Genomic DNA, 16,240 nt, shown 5'->3' on the forward strand with positions numbered 1-16,240 from the left:
ACCCCTCAAATTGCGTGATCGCAGCTGGAGCTGAGAAGTTTGCTTGGGATCGGCTTCTATTGGGTGAGGGGCAGGTACCTACCGGAAATGGATGGATCGCGTGCGTACTGTGTGGGGGTGAGACCGTATAGATTTTGACTTGAGGCCATACCATACATGTATGCGACGGAGTCAATTGCATGAGATGAGTCTGGAAACCATTGGACACTATAAAACATGGCATATACCGTTGGTTGATTATGGATATATTCAATCGGCTGGTTTGAGACGACGTGCCTACTCGAACGGGGAGACCTCCGGCATCGGCGCTGGGAATGACCACTACCATTACTACATCCTATGAGTATGGCTGGCACAGATTCAATTACACACTCGCAGGAACGGCAGCAAGTCCACTGAATCCGCGATAGCCGACAAACATATCCTCTGGATCCCATTTTTGACGAATGGCAAGGAATTTCTTCAAGGCAGTGTCGCTGAGGACCTAGACAGGCGTGAGCATCAAAATGCACAAGTAGGGCATTTACTTACCGGTGTTATCCTCTGATTTACATCAAAATCGGCAATGTATTGCCCGCACGAAACCTTCGCCGCCTGAGTATACTTGTCGAGCATCCAACGACTCATGCGAGCATCCCACGAGGGATCTCTCCAGCAGGTCATTGAAGCGATATAATAATGCTGCGGGAGACTGATGGCCTGATCGTTTTCGTCTGGTACATAGTCGGCAATGTAAATACATCCGATGGAACGGCGGGTGGGCAGATCCCACATGGCTGGTTTTATTGCCTCGACCAGCTAGTAAGAGCAAAAAGTTGAGCGAGTTATACCTATATTGGGGGTGATAATGATACATACCTCTTCTCTTGCCACCCCCGGGCGATCCAAGATGCTGTCACACTGCCATCTCTCGCCATTTCCATACGGAATAAGCCTGTCTTGAGCATATTGTCAGCTAAGTTAGCAGACAAAGCCCTGAATAATCAATCATCGTAGCAGGAGTAACATAACTAGTTAACTAATCTATTCTGGATTAGATTATCACTCTCCACATCGTTCTCAGTCCGGGGTATCAGGCCACACAGTCATAGAATGCGGAGTATCTCACCCCACACCAGTGTGGCTTGCAACATTGAGTTATCAGATGGAAAGATAACATGAATTGCTTCTCTATATGTACATTAGTCATAAGTGGTATCTCAACCTCATCTTTGACCAGAGAGAGCATGCTTGACCCTGAACCGCCACCACTGGCCAATACCAATTATTGACCATAATGATCCAGCTGCAGAATGCATACAACTTCCGCCAAATCCACCCCCCCCCCCCAAAATAGCTCACGCGGCACAGCAGACAATTAAAAAAAGATTGTGACGATAACAGGATACGACATCTGATCCCAGATATCCTTGGCCAACATCTCCGCCATTCTTTGATCGCCGCGGCGCCGTTCAGATCGACAGGGCCAGGGAGTTAGGTCAAGTGGCTTATCGGTTAGTTACATGTAGCGAATTATATTACTGTAGCAGTTACTTGGTTGAATTACGTCTAAATGGTAGATTGTGAAAGAAATTCATACTGAATACAGCCAACTAAAAATGCTTTTCTGCTATCCTTCCCACTAGCATATGAGAAACAAGAATCCAGGGAATCAACCATAAGAAATGATCTAACGCCAATGAGTAGGTCCTCCTCTCGTCCAACGTGCACGATAGTCCCGACTGTGTGCAAAAAGATGGAATCAAACTTAATACATTAATGGAGAAAAAGAAGTATGAAAACACAAGAGGATCGAAGTGAAAAGGTTCCCAATGCTGAAGGTTGTTTATTGACCTGGAGGTGGAGGGGGAGGAGCAGAGCCAGGCTGTGCACCACCAAGCATAAACCCAGGAGGGAACATGGGCATACCAGGAAGCTGGAACCCAAAGCCTGGAACAGCGGGTGGAACGCCTGGGTTTGGCGGGTTGGAGTAGTCTTGATCCCCACTACCGCCATACATGCCGCCTCCGTTCACGTCCATGCCGCGGTCACGTCGTTGATATCGATCGTTTTGAGTCCGGGATGATTGAGGCCCGCGTTTACCGCCTTGGTCAGTTGCCATGCGTCGGCTGATTGCTGTATAGGAAATGCACGTTAGCAAATGCATACTCGTTCACCTAGACGAGGTGAGACAAGCCTTTGGATGAAACTCCAGCGCCGATTTCAATATCAGGCTCTTCAACAACCATGCCACTTTCAATTGGCTTACCACCAGTACCTCCATACTCGGCAGTCAACATCCATTTGCGATCGGCTTCTGTAAGGCGTTCAATTGGGATCACACTAATTCCAGTCTGATAATCACTGCAGTCGCGAGGTCCAAAACCCACTCCCCAGCGAGTCTATTCAAAATATTAGCATCACAACACTGTATATAATAGTAAACAACTTACCCTCAATTGCATGTCGCCGGATTTGTACGTCTCCATACCCTCTCTGGCGTTCATTGCGTCGCGTCTGTTGATCATCTTAATAAATGCATGTCTCTTGTCGACATTAACAATACATGTTTGCACAACACCATATTGATTGAACAAAGCACGTAGATGCGATTCGGGAGCGCTATAACAAGTTAGCAATCAGTTATTCTGTATTCAGGACAGAAGAAAAAACTTACGTAACACCACCAACGAAGAGTGTCCGGCTCAAAACTTTGATATTCCCCTGTCCAATCGAATAATCCCACTCAACCAACTTAGGTCCAGGAGGAGGCAACGAGACGTCCTTTTGAGGAGGCGATGGCGAGCGTCGTCTGCGGCCTGGCGGGCTGCGTTGGCGATAATCATTGCGCCGACCACCTCGACGGCTAGGAGAATCTCCGCCATATTCACCATATACCGGACTCTCGCGACGGCGTGGGGGCGATACTTCCCGGCGGCGGTCCCAGCCTGGAGACCCCGAACGGCGACGGTACTGGCTTGGAGGCGAACGCATGAAGTTTCGGTCCCTGCCACGATCCCGATCACCATCACGATCAAGACCACCCCAGCCTTGTTGGCCGCTCATATCTGGCATATTATAAGCGCCCGGCGCGGCACCCATATTAGGCAGTCCAGCAACAGCGGCCGGGTTGGCGTTGTTTGAAAGACTAAGAATTTGAAGGGCGGTTGCCCATTGATCTTGGGGGATTCCTTGTGCAGCGAGAAGCTGTAGCAATTGCACCTGCTGGAAAACATCCGGCGTAGGTGCTGTGGGCTGCTGAGCACCAGCGGCAGCTTGCGGAAGCAATGCAGCCAGAGGGTTGGGTTGAGCACCAGGCATAGTATTAGGCATGGCATTTGGTGCAAAATTACCTAGCGCTGCGAGAGGGTTTCCATACGGGTTTACGTTTGGTCCGGTCGTTGCCTGGGCGGCCTGGTCTACAGACGTTGACGCAGAGAGTAAAGGTGTAGCACTTTGTGCGCTCAGCATACTCAAAGGATTAGCCTGCGCTAGGGCTCCCGGTGCTGCTGCAGCCGAAGGATTCTGTTTAGCCATGTCGGCCAAAGCTTTCAAGATGCTAGATGTATCGGGAGTTGCAGAGGCGCCAGCCGCAGCACCCTGGAGCCCCGCGAGAGGGTTTGCACCAGGTGCCGGGGATCCTTCTGGTGTTGTGGATTCAATATCTATACAGTTTAAAGGTTAATGATTAGAACCGTGTACAAATAGAAATACTTAACAAGTCGCTAGTTCCTCGAACTGCATATTGTCGAACATGATAGATCGCGGGTTTGGCTTACTTTTAGTTGGTAGAGCATTCAGCTTCTCTTTGATCGTGGCGAGCATAGGCAAAGGGAATGTTTGACCACGCTCCCAGATATCAACCAATTTTCTGATTTTTTCCTATAATAGCCGAGAGCGATACGTAAGTTCATCTATCCAGTCACGAAAAATAATATGAGTTTGTTTTTAGGCATGAGTCGGATACTCCCTATCTTAGGGCGCGCGGATGTGGTGATAGCGTCCAGCTGGGGGAATACGAATGGGCGACTAGCGACAAATGCGATGCATCTTCTAGACATGCATACAATGTCCACGTCGCCAATTTCTATTCGAATCCAGAGTCCGCCATGGACTGATGTTGCTAGGAGGCAATAAAACAAAGGGAATGTTATGTGAATATTCTTGTAATTCTCTAGAGCGTACCTTTTGATCCTCAGGTGCATTGTTTATGATATCGGCCATCAGAACCGGGAGAAGTTCAGTTACTCTGTTGACACCGGCCGCAAATGTACCATCAGGGGCGGCACTTCCAAGCGGTTGACCAGCCTTGCGAGCCGCTTCTACCCATTGTCGAGTTACGGAGTCTACGACATATAGGACGCCCAACTTGTGTGTTCCTGGAGTTCTCTTGAAGTGTGTGTATAGCTTCTGGACTAAAACGGACTCGGACTGTAAGAGAAGAATAAGTCAGCCAATCGACCTGAGCCGGCGATTTGATGAAAGCGTGCTTACCTGAACGTTGGCTACACAGAGCTGGGTGATGCTGCCGATCTTAGAACCTGATACACCTGGAGGCTTTAGACTTTGCATAGACTGGAGGTAGCCATCGAGCTCTGCTACGGCAGAAGACATGGATGCCAGTGTGACTAGACTTCCAATCTAGTATGGAAGTACCTTGTCTACTGACGCTGGCCAAGTTGCGCGGAGTGCAAAATCAAGAAATGAAAATTTTCGTTGAGAGAAAATATTACTCTGCGGCCGCGGGAGGGGAAGAAAAGGTAAACCTATGTGTGGCCCAAGCAGCGATCGAGTCACTCGATTCTCACGAGCGCGTGTTATGACCTGGCAGTAAATCTAGGCTAACGCGCAGGCGACGATACTTCAGTACGAATACAGTCTCACACACCAAGTAGATGTGAGAGTTGGCGAGAGTTGGCGAGTCGGTAATAGCGCTTCACTTACGATGCAGAGGCGACTCGAAGATGAAAAAAACAAGGATGCCGGATGAGGGTTGAGTTGTTGTTGAAAGAAAAGAAGATTAGAGAAGTTGGGAGAGGAAGGAAGGGAGAGAAAAAAGAAGGAGAGGTTGGACCAAAAAAATAACTAGCCTGTTTGTGGCATAGTCGGGCAAGTCACCTGACCATGGTTGACAATGCGGTCGGCAAGCTGCCATTCGCTGCCGCTCGCTCGCCGTCGCTCACTGTGACGCGAACAATCTCTGTACTCGACAAGAGTATCTGCAAAAATATCGACACAACAAACCTCACATACGTAATGACTATCTCAATGGCGACTATTTATTTATTCATCCATATCTGCCCTTCGACGGCAATACATCCATAGGGCAGTGTCTGTCTATTTTGATATTTATTTATCCTTTTTCCATCGAAAACCCAATAGGACTGGTTTTTCTCCGGTACGGAGTAGAGAGGACTCCGTGTGAAGTAATAGTAGTTGTGCTCTGTAGTGAACATAGTTAGAGCAGCCCGACAGTAGCCAGCTTCAAGCTTGACCGAAAACGAATCCGTCTGTCCGGGCGGCAGGCACCGTGACCGAGGTGTGTGTATGTCGCGAGGCAGCGAGTCTGCACGGCACCGCCAGCGGCAGTCGGCAACGTCCCTATGCCTCTTTCAGTCTAGCCCGGCAAAAACGGAGGCCCCCCAAATTATTCCATCCAGCTTTCTGTCATTCCTGCCATTCCGATCTCTTTTCTTATCCTCTCCCCATTACTATCTTGCCTTCTGCGCTCTTCTTGGTGTTTGTTGTGCAATTCCCCCCCCTCAACAATTGTATTATACTCTCTCATCCAAGGAAGCTTTCTTGCTCTTCCCATTCTTTAATAAATATATCATCACAATGGCCTCCTCATTGCGATTGGGAAGCTCTGCTCTCCGTTCTTCTTTGTCCAAGCCTGCCGTCCAGACTGCCGCCTTGAATGGTGTGCGCTGCTACTCTGCTGGCAAGGCTAAGGTACGTCAATGGGCTAGTCCTCACTGATTGACCCTGAATAATTTACTGACGATAGCTTTGTTGTGTGCAGTCCCTTAAGGAGACTTTCGCCGAGAAGCTCCCTGGTGAGATTGAGAAGGTCAAGAAGCTCCGCAAGTACGTCATTTTTGCTCACTTTTTTCCTTACCCCTATGCTCTGCCATTACATTCAAACCACTTGCTCTAACTATAGCTAACGCAATTCGTTTTTTTCCAGGGAATATGGCTCCAAGGTCGTCGGAGAAGTCACCCTAGACCAGGTCTACGGTGGTGCTCGTGGTATCAAGTCCCTCGTTTGGGAGGTAAGAAAAGATCCACCTTTCAATGTTTTCCCAATTAATTACGTATGCTAATTTATTTGATTATAGGGTTCCGTCTTGGACTCTGAGGAGGGTATCCGCTTCCGTGGCCGCACCGTTAGTAGCCCTCATATCTCGCGCACAGAACATAGCTGATGGAATCATAGATCCCTGAATGCCAGGAAATTCTTCCTAAGGCCCCTGGTGGCGAGGAGCCTCTCCCTGAAGGTAGGGCAATTGCGCACCTCTTGAAAGTGAACAAAGCTCATGTTGATAGGTCTCTTCTGGTTGTTGCTCACTGGCGAGGTCCCCAGCGAACAGCAAGTCCGCGACTTGTCCGCTGAGTGGGCTGCTCGCTCCGACGTCCCCAAGTTCGTCGAGGAGCTCATTGACCGCTGCCCCAACGACCTCCACCCCATGGCTCAGTTCTCTCTTGCCGTGACTGCCCTCGAGCACGAATCTTCCTTCGCCAAGGCCTACGCCAAGGGTTTGAACAAGAAGGAATACTGGCAGTACACCTTCGAGGACTCCATGGACCTCATTGCCAAGCTCCCCACCATTGCTGCCCGCATCTACCGCAACGTCTTCAAGGATGGCAAGGTCGCTCCCATCCAGAAGGACAAGGACTATGCCTTCAACTTGGCTAACCAGCTCGGATTCGGTGACAACAAGGACTTTGTTGAGTTGATGCGTCTCTACTTGACCATCCACTCCGACCACGAGGGTGGTAACGTCAGCGCTCACACCACCCACCTTGTCGGCAGTGCCCTCAGCTCTCCTTACTTGTCTTTGGCCGCTGGTTTGAACGGTCTTGCTGGTCCTCTCCACGGATTGTACGTATTTCTCTTTTTCTCCCCCGCAAAGTACAGTTGCTAACGTTCTTGTAGGGCCAACCAGGAAGTCCTTGTCTGGCTCCAGAAGATGAAGAAGGCTATTGGCAACGACCTTAGCGACGAGGCTATCAAGGACTACCTCTGGTCCACCTTGAACGCTGGCCAGGTCGTCCCTGGTTACGGACACGCTGTGCTCCGTAAGACCGACCCTCGTTACGTGTCTCAGCGCGAGTTTGCTCTCCGCCACCTCCCTGACGACCCTATGTTCAAGCTCGTCAGCCAGGTCTACAAGATTGCCCCTGGTGTCTTGACCGAGCACGGAAAGACCAAGAACCCCTACCCCAACGTTGATGCTGTAAGTTCTATCCTGTTGACTTGATGATGATCACATGCTAATTATTTGAAGCACTCCGGTGTCCTCCTCCAATACTACGGTCTTACCGAAGCCAACTACTACACCGTCCTCTTCGGTGTTTCCCGTGCCCTTGGTGTCCTTCCTCAGCTCATCATTGACCGTGCTCTCGGTGCTCCTATCGAGCGTCCCAAGTCCTTCAGCACTGAGGCTTATGCCAAGCTTGTCGGCGCTAAGCTTTAAATTTAAGAGCTTAGGTATGACGGAGCGAAAAGGGGAAAAGGAACAATATGCCATTGATATCCAATTGGTGGGCGGACAGATCACACTGTCCATCTGATTTACGGTCTTTGACCGATGTACAATTTTTATCTTAACTAGACTGGGAGAGGAAAAGGTCGGAGGCTTGGGATTGTGTTTAATAATAGCAGTCCCTTTTATGACAATTCATTTCCTTTGTGAGATTAGTATACTTCTTTCTCTTCTTCTTCTTCTAGCATCTCTTCTCGTGGTCGTTTTAGAGCATGGTTGAAGGGAATGATGTCAACCTCTGTCTGGCACATGCAATTGTCCAGTCTGGCATGTGATTGATCGAAACTAGTAAGTACTACGAGCATGGCCACAGCAACACCTAAGCAAGGGCCCGTTGTTTACGTGTTCTGATACTCACATCTACACAGTACTTTGCAGAATTCTAGACGCCAGAAAAAAGCAAAGAAAAATGCACCGACGACAATCCAGCTCAACATTCCTTTTGTAGCAGCTTGGGGATGCTTTTTTTTTCCCTTCCTTCTTTTTTTCGTTGGGGCCATGTTTCGTGCTGCTAGACGGGAGAGGGTTAGTCTCCCAGCTCCAATTCGGGGATTGGCCCGAGCATTCAAACATGATCTTTGTTGGTTCTTGATGCGGAGTGAGATACTCCGAGTATCCACTGTCCAGTCTCCATGCTGCTGTGAAATGAAGGTTGAGCAAAGAAATACAGAGTCTGGGGCATAGTACCAGCCAGCATTGTTTGTCAGGGTGCAGTTGTCTATATATGTCAAATGGCAACACGGAGATGTAATTAATCATCACGGTGCACAGACGCAGGATCCCGTTGCAACTTGAGACGACAAGTCCGACTCCGAAGCTGGCCAAGATTGATACGATACATACTATGTACTAACTGAGATGCCGAGCCGCCCCGATTGTTCTTAGGTCTACTTAGTAGAGCTCATACTGTGTCGTATGAAGCGTACTGCGCGATAATGTCGCTCTATACTCCGTAGTATGCATGTTAGTAAACTAGATACAGGCTGAATTGATCAAAAAGTTCACCGTAGCTCCCCCCCCAACCCAATCAAGGCTAGCGCAGCGCATGTTACGCTCCGGACCCCGTTGGTCTGGCCGACGCTCTCCCTCGGCTTGTAATGTGGTTAGTAGTTATCTGACCTCAGCGACCTACCTACCTACCTTCCTTTCCAGTGATCTGTCTCTTTTCTTTTTCTCCCCTGTCTGCATCTGTCCACCTCAGTAAGTAACTATCCTGTCTCAACGTCCTCGTCATTGTCTCTGCGATTCCTGTTTGTTTGTTTGTTTGTGTGTTCGTCTTGTCAAATCAAATTGACTGATCAATCAATCAATAGCTTTGTCGGCAACCCAAACAATCTCCGGTCGGCATCTGAACGCATCTCCTCTCCTCAATCGAATCTTTCCTTCTAGACATCTACACGTGTCAGTGAACTTCTGACAGTTCTCTCCTCCCTCCAGCCACTCCTCTCTCCAGGCGACGAAGCCCCCGAATATCCCTTGGTCAGGGCCCCTTTCAGCGTTCTAACGTTCAGAGATGTCTGCTCCTACCACGAAGCCGCTCGAGAAGAAGCCGGTCAAGTTTAGCAACTTGCTACGTAAGTTGTCAGGAGATCTGAAAATGTATGAACCAGCATAACTGAGTGGATTTGCAGTTGGCGCGGGATTGAACATGTTCGAGGTCACAACACTAGGACAGGTATGATGACATGCCAGATCAATCACGAGAATACAGATTGCTAATTGTACTAGCCGCTGGAAGTGATCAAGACGACCATGGCTGCCAACCGTACCGACTCTTTCGCAAGCGCCATGAGCCGTATTTGGGGCCGCGGTGGCATCCTCGGCTGTAGGTCGCTTTCCTCAAAACTGCGTACAGACAATCACACTAACATGGTTGATAGACTACCAAGGTCTCATTCCCTGGGCCTGGATTGAGGCTTCCACCAAAGGTGCCGTACTGCTCTTCGTTGCGTCCGAGGCCGAATTCTACGCCCGAAGCTTTGGCGCATCTGATTTCGGTGCTGGTATCGTCGGTGGTATGTCCGGTGGTGTTGCTCAGGCTTACGCAACTGTCGGATTCTGTACATGCATGAAAACTGTCGAAATCACCCGACACAAGATGTCCGCCACCGGTGTCCAGCCCCCCAGCACCTGGCAGACATTCATGGACATTTATCGCAAGGAAGGTATCCGCGGTATCAACAAGGGTGTCAACGCCGTCGCAATCCGTCAGACCACCAACTGGGGTTCTCGCTTCGGTCTTTCCCGATTGGCCGAGAACGCTATCCGCAACGCTACCGGTAAAAAGGACGGCGAGAAATTGAATGCTGGCGAGAAGATTATTGCCTCTGGTGTCGGTGGTGGTTTGTCCGCCTGGAACCAGCCTATTGAAGTCATCCGTGTTGAGATGCAGAGCAAGGCTGATGACCCCAACCGTCCTAAGAACTTGACTGTTGGCAAGACATTCAAGTATATCTACGAGACCAATGGTATCAAGGGTCTGTACCGAGGAGTTGCTCCTCGTATCGGTCTCGGAATGTGGCAGACCGTGTGCATGGTGGCTCTTGGTGACCTGTAAGCCCCCCTTTTCTCCCTTTTCGGTCTGATCATCCAACTAACAAACAACAGTGCCAAAGAAGCTGTAGAGAAGCTCACGGGCGAAAAGGTCACCGCAAAGCACTAGGAGGGTTTGAAATACCCCTCGCCCAACGACCACGACAACGACATGCGTTGCTGCAATTATATTGAATAGTGTTTTTTTTTTCTTTTCTTAAAAAAGATATTCTCTTTTTGTTTCGTTTCAATACCCCTGTCACTTACTATATCGACTATACTGGCGATGTGTCATAGTTGGGTACGACTATAGAATAGGTTGTTTATTATAAATGAAAGTGTTTGTCCAACTATATATGTACGTAGTTCCATGGTAGATAGACAGCCCGTTGTGCCTAGTACATATATATATATATATATATAGATTATTCTCGAAGCTGATTTCTCTCGGAGTCAACGGGTCAACAGGTCAGACACGGTAAAGTATCAAGTGAATCTTATGAACATGCTCAACCGCCGGCTGTTGTTAAGTCATGATCTAGTATAGCCATGTACAGCCTTCATGATCACGAAATTTCAGCATGGTATATACTAATTTCACATAAACTTTTAGGGTAGAGAGTCTATATTGGATGTTGTGTTAAAAATATATATATACTATCAGGCTAGGAGAAACCCAATCATAAGCTTGATATATATATATATGTATGCATATAAACTCTATTAGAGACGCGCACCCAGTCAGAACATTCTGACGCAAACTCCTCAACAGCCTTTCTATTCGTGGGCTACATGGATGGCCAACACGTCTGCATGGTTCATGAAAGTTCCATGAATGAAATCAAATGAAGCCCATGAAATGGCTACCTAAACAAGCAATGACCGACTCTTGATATAAAACCTTATATCAGGCAGTTACTTCAATGTTACCTTGCCATACTAGATTCTCTGCACAATGGGGCTGTTGTTGTTCAATTGACACCGATTCATTTGGCTGATGAGTCACGTTTCATTCCAGGGAAAATGGAAAAGATCTAGCACCGATCTCAGATATCACTTTAGAAAAGCCTGAAGGAGAGCCAGAGTCAGCGGCATGGAAGCAGACAAAAAAAAACGCGTTTCATGCGATGGCTTCTATATTAGCCCTAGAATGGAACCCAGAGGATCAGCCATAGGCTAGGTCTTGGGGTTGTTGTGTGATGAATGGATGTTGAATGGTCCAGTCTCAAATTGAGGAAGAAGGGGGAGGAAGCTACGGGAATGAAGTGAATGAAAGCAGACACTGAGGCCGTTCCAGTTCTCGGCTTGAAGTTATCTGTCAAGATTATTCACTTGGGATAGAGGGAACATTCTCGTCGCTCGCCTTACAAGGTTTTTTTTTTTTTTTATAAAAGTATGATAGAGAGGCAAGCTTTCAAAGAAAATATTTCAATTCCATGATACAAGTACATCAAGTATAGCAAATACAAAAGAAAATCTGGATGACAACAAAACGGGGAGGTCTAGATAAAAATATTTATGATGTAGACTCGCAACAATGAAATTTTAGGCTTCGTATAATTTCACAGGTTGGGAAGAAGAGCGGGGAGAGGCACAAAAGGGGAAGGGAGAAATTTGTGTGAAATCTAATACATTTTGATTCTTCTTCTGTCTTCTATGGCCCTTGTTTTCTTTCTTCTCTTATATCGGAGTACAGGATTGCACTTAGACGGTGAGGCCGAGGTCCTCAGCGAAGGGAAGTTTGTGCAAGTCTCCAACGACGGCGATGGAGGCTTTTCCGGAGACAAAGGATTTGGCCAACTATATAAGTTAGTATTGAAGGACAACCATAGAATAATGACAGAGGGACATACGTCTTGGACTTGTTGAGGAGAAACCTTCTCAAAGCTTGAAGCAAGCTCGTTGATCTGGTAAGGCTTGCCGCCATTGATCAAGGCAGCGCCGGTAAGCTCGACGCCAGTCTCGGCAACCTGAGAAGCTTCCAAAGCACGGAACTTGGCCAATGCAATAGCCTTCTTGACAACCTCAGCGGGAATCTCGCCAGCGGCAACCTGCTTGATAGCCTCAGCAGCGCGTTTGGCAACGGTAGCAACACTATCGGCCTTTCCGGAAACGGTAACGGCGAACAATCCAGCGTCAGAGTAGGCGTAGTTCTTGGTCGAAACGCTGACACCGGTCTCACTCTCAGCAGCCTTGGCGAGAAGAGAGAAACCAGGAGACCACTTGATGGTGGACTCACCGCCAAGGAGAGCAGCGAGAACATCGGCCTCAGCCTTGTATCCAGAAGCGCCGTACTGAGCAGAGCCGGGGAAGCTGATGACAATAGTGTTACCGGCCTTGCTGGCTGTGCGTTGTTCGCCTCCGTAGAACTTGGAAGGAACGGTGTCCTTGACCTTGAACTGACCAGCGGCAGCGCCAGCGGGGTGTCCAGCAAAGAACTGGCCCACCCACTTGGAAACTTCGCTAGAGTTAGGTCCAACGGAGACGAGAGAGATGTTGGGCTTAGCATAGGCGCTCTGGGCGAACTCGGCGAGACCGTCTTCGGTGAAGTAAGCTTCGAAGGGGGTGGAAGCGGCGGCGAACGAGGCTTCACCGAGACCACGGTGGAAAGCAGTTGCATGTGCGGACTCCAAGGCCAAAATCTCGGGCTTGGAGAAGAGGACCTGCTGGCGGAGCTTGATGGTGGGAAGAACCAATTCAGCCCACTCGTAAGCTGTTCGATATTAGCGCAATTGTTTTCCTTGTCAGTTCAAAAGATAAACACACCATTGTACTTGGTCTGTGAGGTAACCTCTGCGAGAAGCTCGGCAAAGTAGGGAAGGTCTGCAGACAGGAATTTGGCTTGGAGGACGACGTTTTCGCGCGTGTTCTTGGCTGTGAGGTTGCTACCTAGAAGCTCTGCCTCGCGGGTGATACGCAAACCCGATCGTTTGTATGTAGACTAGATAGAAGAGTAATGATATAAGTATCGATTACATGCCAATTGATACGAATCTTGAATGCATTGGCGAGAACACACCTGGAAAGCATATCGGGCAAGAGCATCAGAAAAGCCGGGAACAGGCTCGTAGCGAGAGCCAGCCTTTGCAACAACCGCCAACAAAGAAGTAGCACCTTCTAGCTCTCTGTTGGCAACTTTGATGCCTGCGGCCTCAGCGGTCTCATACTGAGTGCTGGGAGAAGCAGCAGAAGCAAAAGCCCGACGACTGGTGGAAGACTGTGTCCGGAGCGCACGCTGCGCTGTGCGACCGAAAGAAGACCTCGACAACATGATTGCTGTTGATGGAAGGAGGAATTGGAACGGGAGAGTAAAATGGCCGGCAATTGGGGAGCAATTGAGCGACCCTGGGGTGGCGTAGAGACGACAAGCTGCTGTTTAGGTCTGCCAAACCGACGTTTGAAAAGCTTCAAGATCCGAGCCGACCCTGGATGACCGACCATTAGCCGCGCGCTGATTGGCTGGGCGGGTCACTGCGGGCGGAACCGGATTTTACTAAGCTACTCGACGTCACGTGATATGTCACGTGATTAGGTCGCGTGTTTGTCTTGTTTGCACGGAATTTCGCAGCGGGACGCACTAGTGCCAAAAAAGCAAGTGGCAGCTTCTGACAATAATTTCGACAATTTGATACCTCCAAGGCTGTGTCCCTCTCTTTGACTCACCTCACTTTCTCCGTGCTCATTGCTCATGCTATTGTCTCGGTGACCCCCATTACCCCTTCTAGAGAGGTTGGCATTCCTCTAGAAGCGTCACAATGTCCCAAGTAAGTGTGACAACAAAGCATTGCTTTTTCCGTCTAGAAATAGAAACGTTCTGAGCTCCAGCCACTAACATCTTTGCAGTATGCCGCGGAGCTGTGCACGCTCCTAGTTGAGGATAACTTTGGAGATTTGTTCGGAGTATGTATCATTGCGCTTGATCACTTTCGACTTTGACTTTCGGAAATTGGTCAATTCCTTCACATTTTCCTTTCTGACTCACCGTCGTTGCACAGCGGATATATTCGACTCTTGTCCAATATGGTCGCCTTACGCTCTTTCGTCTCCGAGATCATTCACAAGTCTCCCAGAAACAACTGCTCCATGCCCTTGCTGCCCTCGTGCAAATGCATCTGGTGTACCATTACACCTCAACCGATGATGGATTCACCTACTATGAAGCCAACATAGACGGTGCTTACTATCTGATACGGACAGGAAAAGTCTTGGAAGTGGTAGAAGAAAGGCTAGGCTCATATGCTGCACAAGTCATGGCTGCTATCGCCTATCACGGCCATATTATGATCAGCGAGCTTGAAGCTCTACCGGAACTCCAAGCCAAAGATGATGCACACTATGGAAATGGCGACAATGCTGATGAAGACATTAAGAATGAAGACGATGTCAGCGAGGGTACCGTGAATGGCGTCGAGACTAACGGCGCCGCTAATGGGGATGGAGACGATCATCGCCCATCCAATACTCGTCTACACTCGGCGCTAAATTATCTTGCTGGGCATGGCTATATTTGCCAAGTCAAAGATGTCCATCTTCACAGTCTGGCAGACAACACTCTGGATGCTGAACGAGAAGCCACCATATGGGCTGGAAATTCGGACTCCAAAGGCAAAAAGAAAGCCGCGGAGATTGAAGACAAAAAGAGAGAAATTCTCAACGACCGTCTAGATGCTGACCTGAGCAGGGGATTGACGGCTTATGCCCATCCGCCTGTTACCAAAAGACGACAGGAAAACGGGCACTCCGAGAACCCCCACAAACGTCGTCGTGTAGACTCGGATGACGAGATGGGCGACGAGAATACTTGGGACGAGGGCGACGTGGAGGACCAGGAGACAATGCGGGTAAGACCGAGCTTATTTATTAGTTATGGATCACTACTAAAAAGTTTCAGCCGACTCTCGTGGTTCGTGTGAATTATCAGAAATTAGACGTGGTTTTCAGAAACCGTCGTCTCGTCGAACTAGCGTTGCAGGGCACGTCACCAGCTACTGCCGAAGTGTACGAAACACTCTTACGTCTCATCGAATATAAAACACCTTGTTGCCGAGAAGGCATTGAAATTCCCCGTGAGGGAGAAGAAGGCGAAACAAATTCTGTAGCTATCACGTTACAGCGACTTGCAAATGAGGTTGACCCTCGTCTAGATCTCAAAGGAACAATCGGGCCACCAGGAAACCCACAAGCAAGCAAAACTAATAAGCGGTCGTTAGCAAACGGCGTGAATGGAATTCACCACGAGGATGATGATGACACAGAAACGACACGAACTCATGAAATCGATCAGCACCTCAATCTCCTAGCTCTGCCGCCATACAGTCTATCTACGCGGCGAAGTCAAGGTACCATACCGGCATGGTATGTAGAATACCGACGCCTTGCTCGTCAACTGCGCCACCTCGAGATTGAGCGCATAGTCGGGATAAGATTCGGCAAACTAGCTCTTCGAGTGATTCAGATTCTGCTTTCCATGGGGAAACTAGACGAGAAACGTCTACAGGAAGTCAGCCTCATATCACAGAAGGACCTGCGTCAAGTTCTCGCACAAATGCAGGAGAATGGGTTCGTGGACCTGCAAGAAATTCCTAAAGATGCACAACGCCTGCCCAATCGAACAGTCTTTCTGTGGTTCTACGACCCAGACCGCGTCGGTCGAAACTTACTCCACGACACTTACAAAGCCATGTCACGATGTATCCAACGTCTACGCTTTGAGCGGACTCGACTCAAGGACTTTCTGGATAAGACAGAGCGTACCGACGTGCGAGGGGATGAAGAAAAATATCTTACTGAAGCAGAACTGGAGACTTTGCGGCAGTGGCGTGAGAAAGAAGGCTTGATGCTTGGAGAGATAGCTCGACTAGATGATCTGGTCGCTGTTTTTAGGGATTTCTAACCTTTACGAAGTCCTCTTTTTATGGTCTCACGGTGTGACGTGTATTCTCCAAAAGTTCAAAATCATGATG

General features: G+C 48.8%; 6 protein-coding genes across 6 annotated transcripts; 3 read left to right on the plus strand and 3 right to left on the minus strand.

The window, feature by feature from the left end:
- Positions 1 to 364: 364 nt before the first annotated feature.
- EYB26_007009 (uncharacterized protein) lies at positions 365 to 774 on the minus strand (the record flags this gene model as incomplete). The annotated part of the gene is made up of 2 exons (XM_054266281.1): positions 365 to 484; positions 532 to 774. The coding sequence occupies 2 exons, from the start codon at positions 772 to 774 to the stop codon at positions 365 to 367; spliced, it is 363 nt and encodes a 120-aa protein (XP_054122256.1).
- Positions 775 to 1,825: 1,051 nt separating this feature from the next.
- On the minus strand, positions 1,826 to 4,593 carry EYB26_007010 (uncharacterized protein; the record flags this gene model as incomplete). Its single annotated transcript, XM_054266282.1, has 7 exons — positions 1,826 to 2,115; positions 2,177 to 2,381; positions 2,433 to 2,601; positions 2,657 to 3,644; positions 3,759 to 3,861; positions 4,165 to 4,410; positions 4,474 to 4,593. 7 exons carry the CDS (start codon positions 4,591 to 4,593, stop codon positions 1,826 to 1,828), a joined length of 2,121 nt encoding a protein of 706 aa, XP_054122257.1.
- A 1,224-nt stretch (positions 4,594 to 5,817) lies between these two features.
- On the plus strand, positions 5,818 to 7,676 carry EYB26_007011 (uncharacterized protein; the record flags this gene model as incomplete). Its single annotated transcript, XM_054266283.1, has 8 exons — positions 5,818 to 5,931; positions 6,002 to 6,066; positions 6,167 to 6,251; positions 6,318 to 6,365; positions 6,416 to 6,476; positions 6,526 to 7,081; positions 7,136 to 7,436; positions 7,488 to 7,676. The coding sequence occupies 8 exons, from the start codon at positions 5,818 to 5,820 to the stop codon at positions 7,674 to 7,676; spliced, it is 1,419 nt and encodes a 472-aa protein (XP_054122258.1).
- Positions 7,677 to 9,258: 1,582 nt separating this feature from the next.
- EYB26_007012 (uncharacterized protein) lies at positions 9,259 to 10,407 on the plus strand (the record flags this gene model as incomplete). The annotated part of the gene is made up of 5 exons (XM_054266284.1): positions 9,259 to 9,319; positions 9,377 to 9,420; positions 9,474 to 9,570; positions 9,626 to 10,298; positions 10,353 to 10,407. 5 exons carry the CDS (start codon positions 9,259 to 9,261, stop codon positions 10,405 to 10,407), a joined length of 930 nt encoding a protein of 309 aa, XP_054122259.1.
- A 1,574-nt stretch (positions 10,408 to 11,981) lies between these two features.
- On the minus strand, positions 11,982 to 13,548 carry EYB26_007013 (uncharacterized protein; the record flags this gene model as incomplete). The annotated part of the gene is made up of 4 exons (XM_054266285.1): positions 11,982 to 12,077; positions 12,131 to 12,990; positions 13,044 to 13,218; positions 13,297 to 13,548. 4 exons carry the CDS (start codon positions 13,546 to 13,548, stop codon positions 11,982 to 11,984), a joined length of 1,383 nt encoding a protein of 460 aa, XP_054122260.1.
- Positions 13,549 to 14,032: 484 nt separating this feature from the next.
- On the plus strand, positions 14,033 to 16,170 carry EYB26_007014 (uncharacterized protein; the record flags this gene model as incomplete). The annotated part of the gene is made up of 4 exons (XM_054266286.1): positions 14,033 to 14,041; positions 14,121 to 14,177; positions 14,273 to 15,118; positions 15,169 to 16,170. 4 exons carry the CDS (start codon positions 14,033 to 14,035, stop codon positions 16,168 to 16,170), a joined length of 1,914 nt encoding a protein of 637 aa, XP_054122261.1.
- Positions 16,171 to 16,240: the final 70 nt, after the last annotated feature.

This window comes from Talaromyces marneffei, chromosome 5 (genome assembly GCF_009556855.1).
Source record: "Talaromyces marneffei chromosome 5, complete sequence".
Lineage (NCBI taxonomy): Eukaryota > Fungi > Ascomycota > Eurotiomycetes > Eurotiales > Trichocomaceae > Talaromyces > Talaromyces marneffei.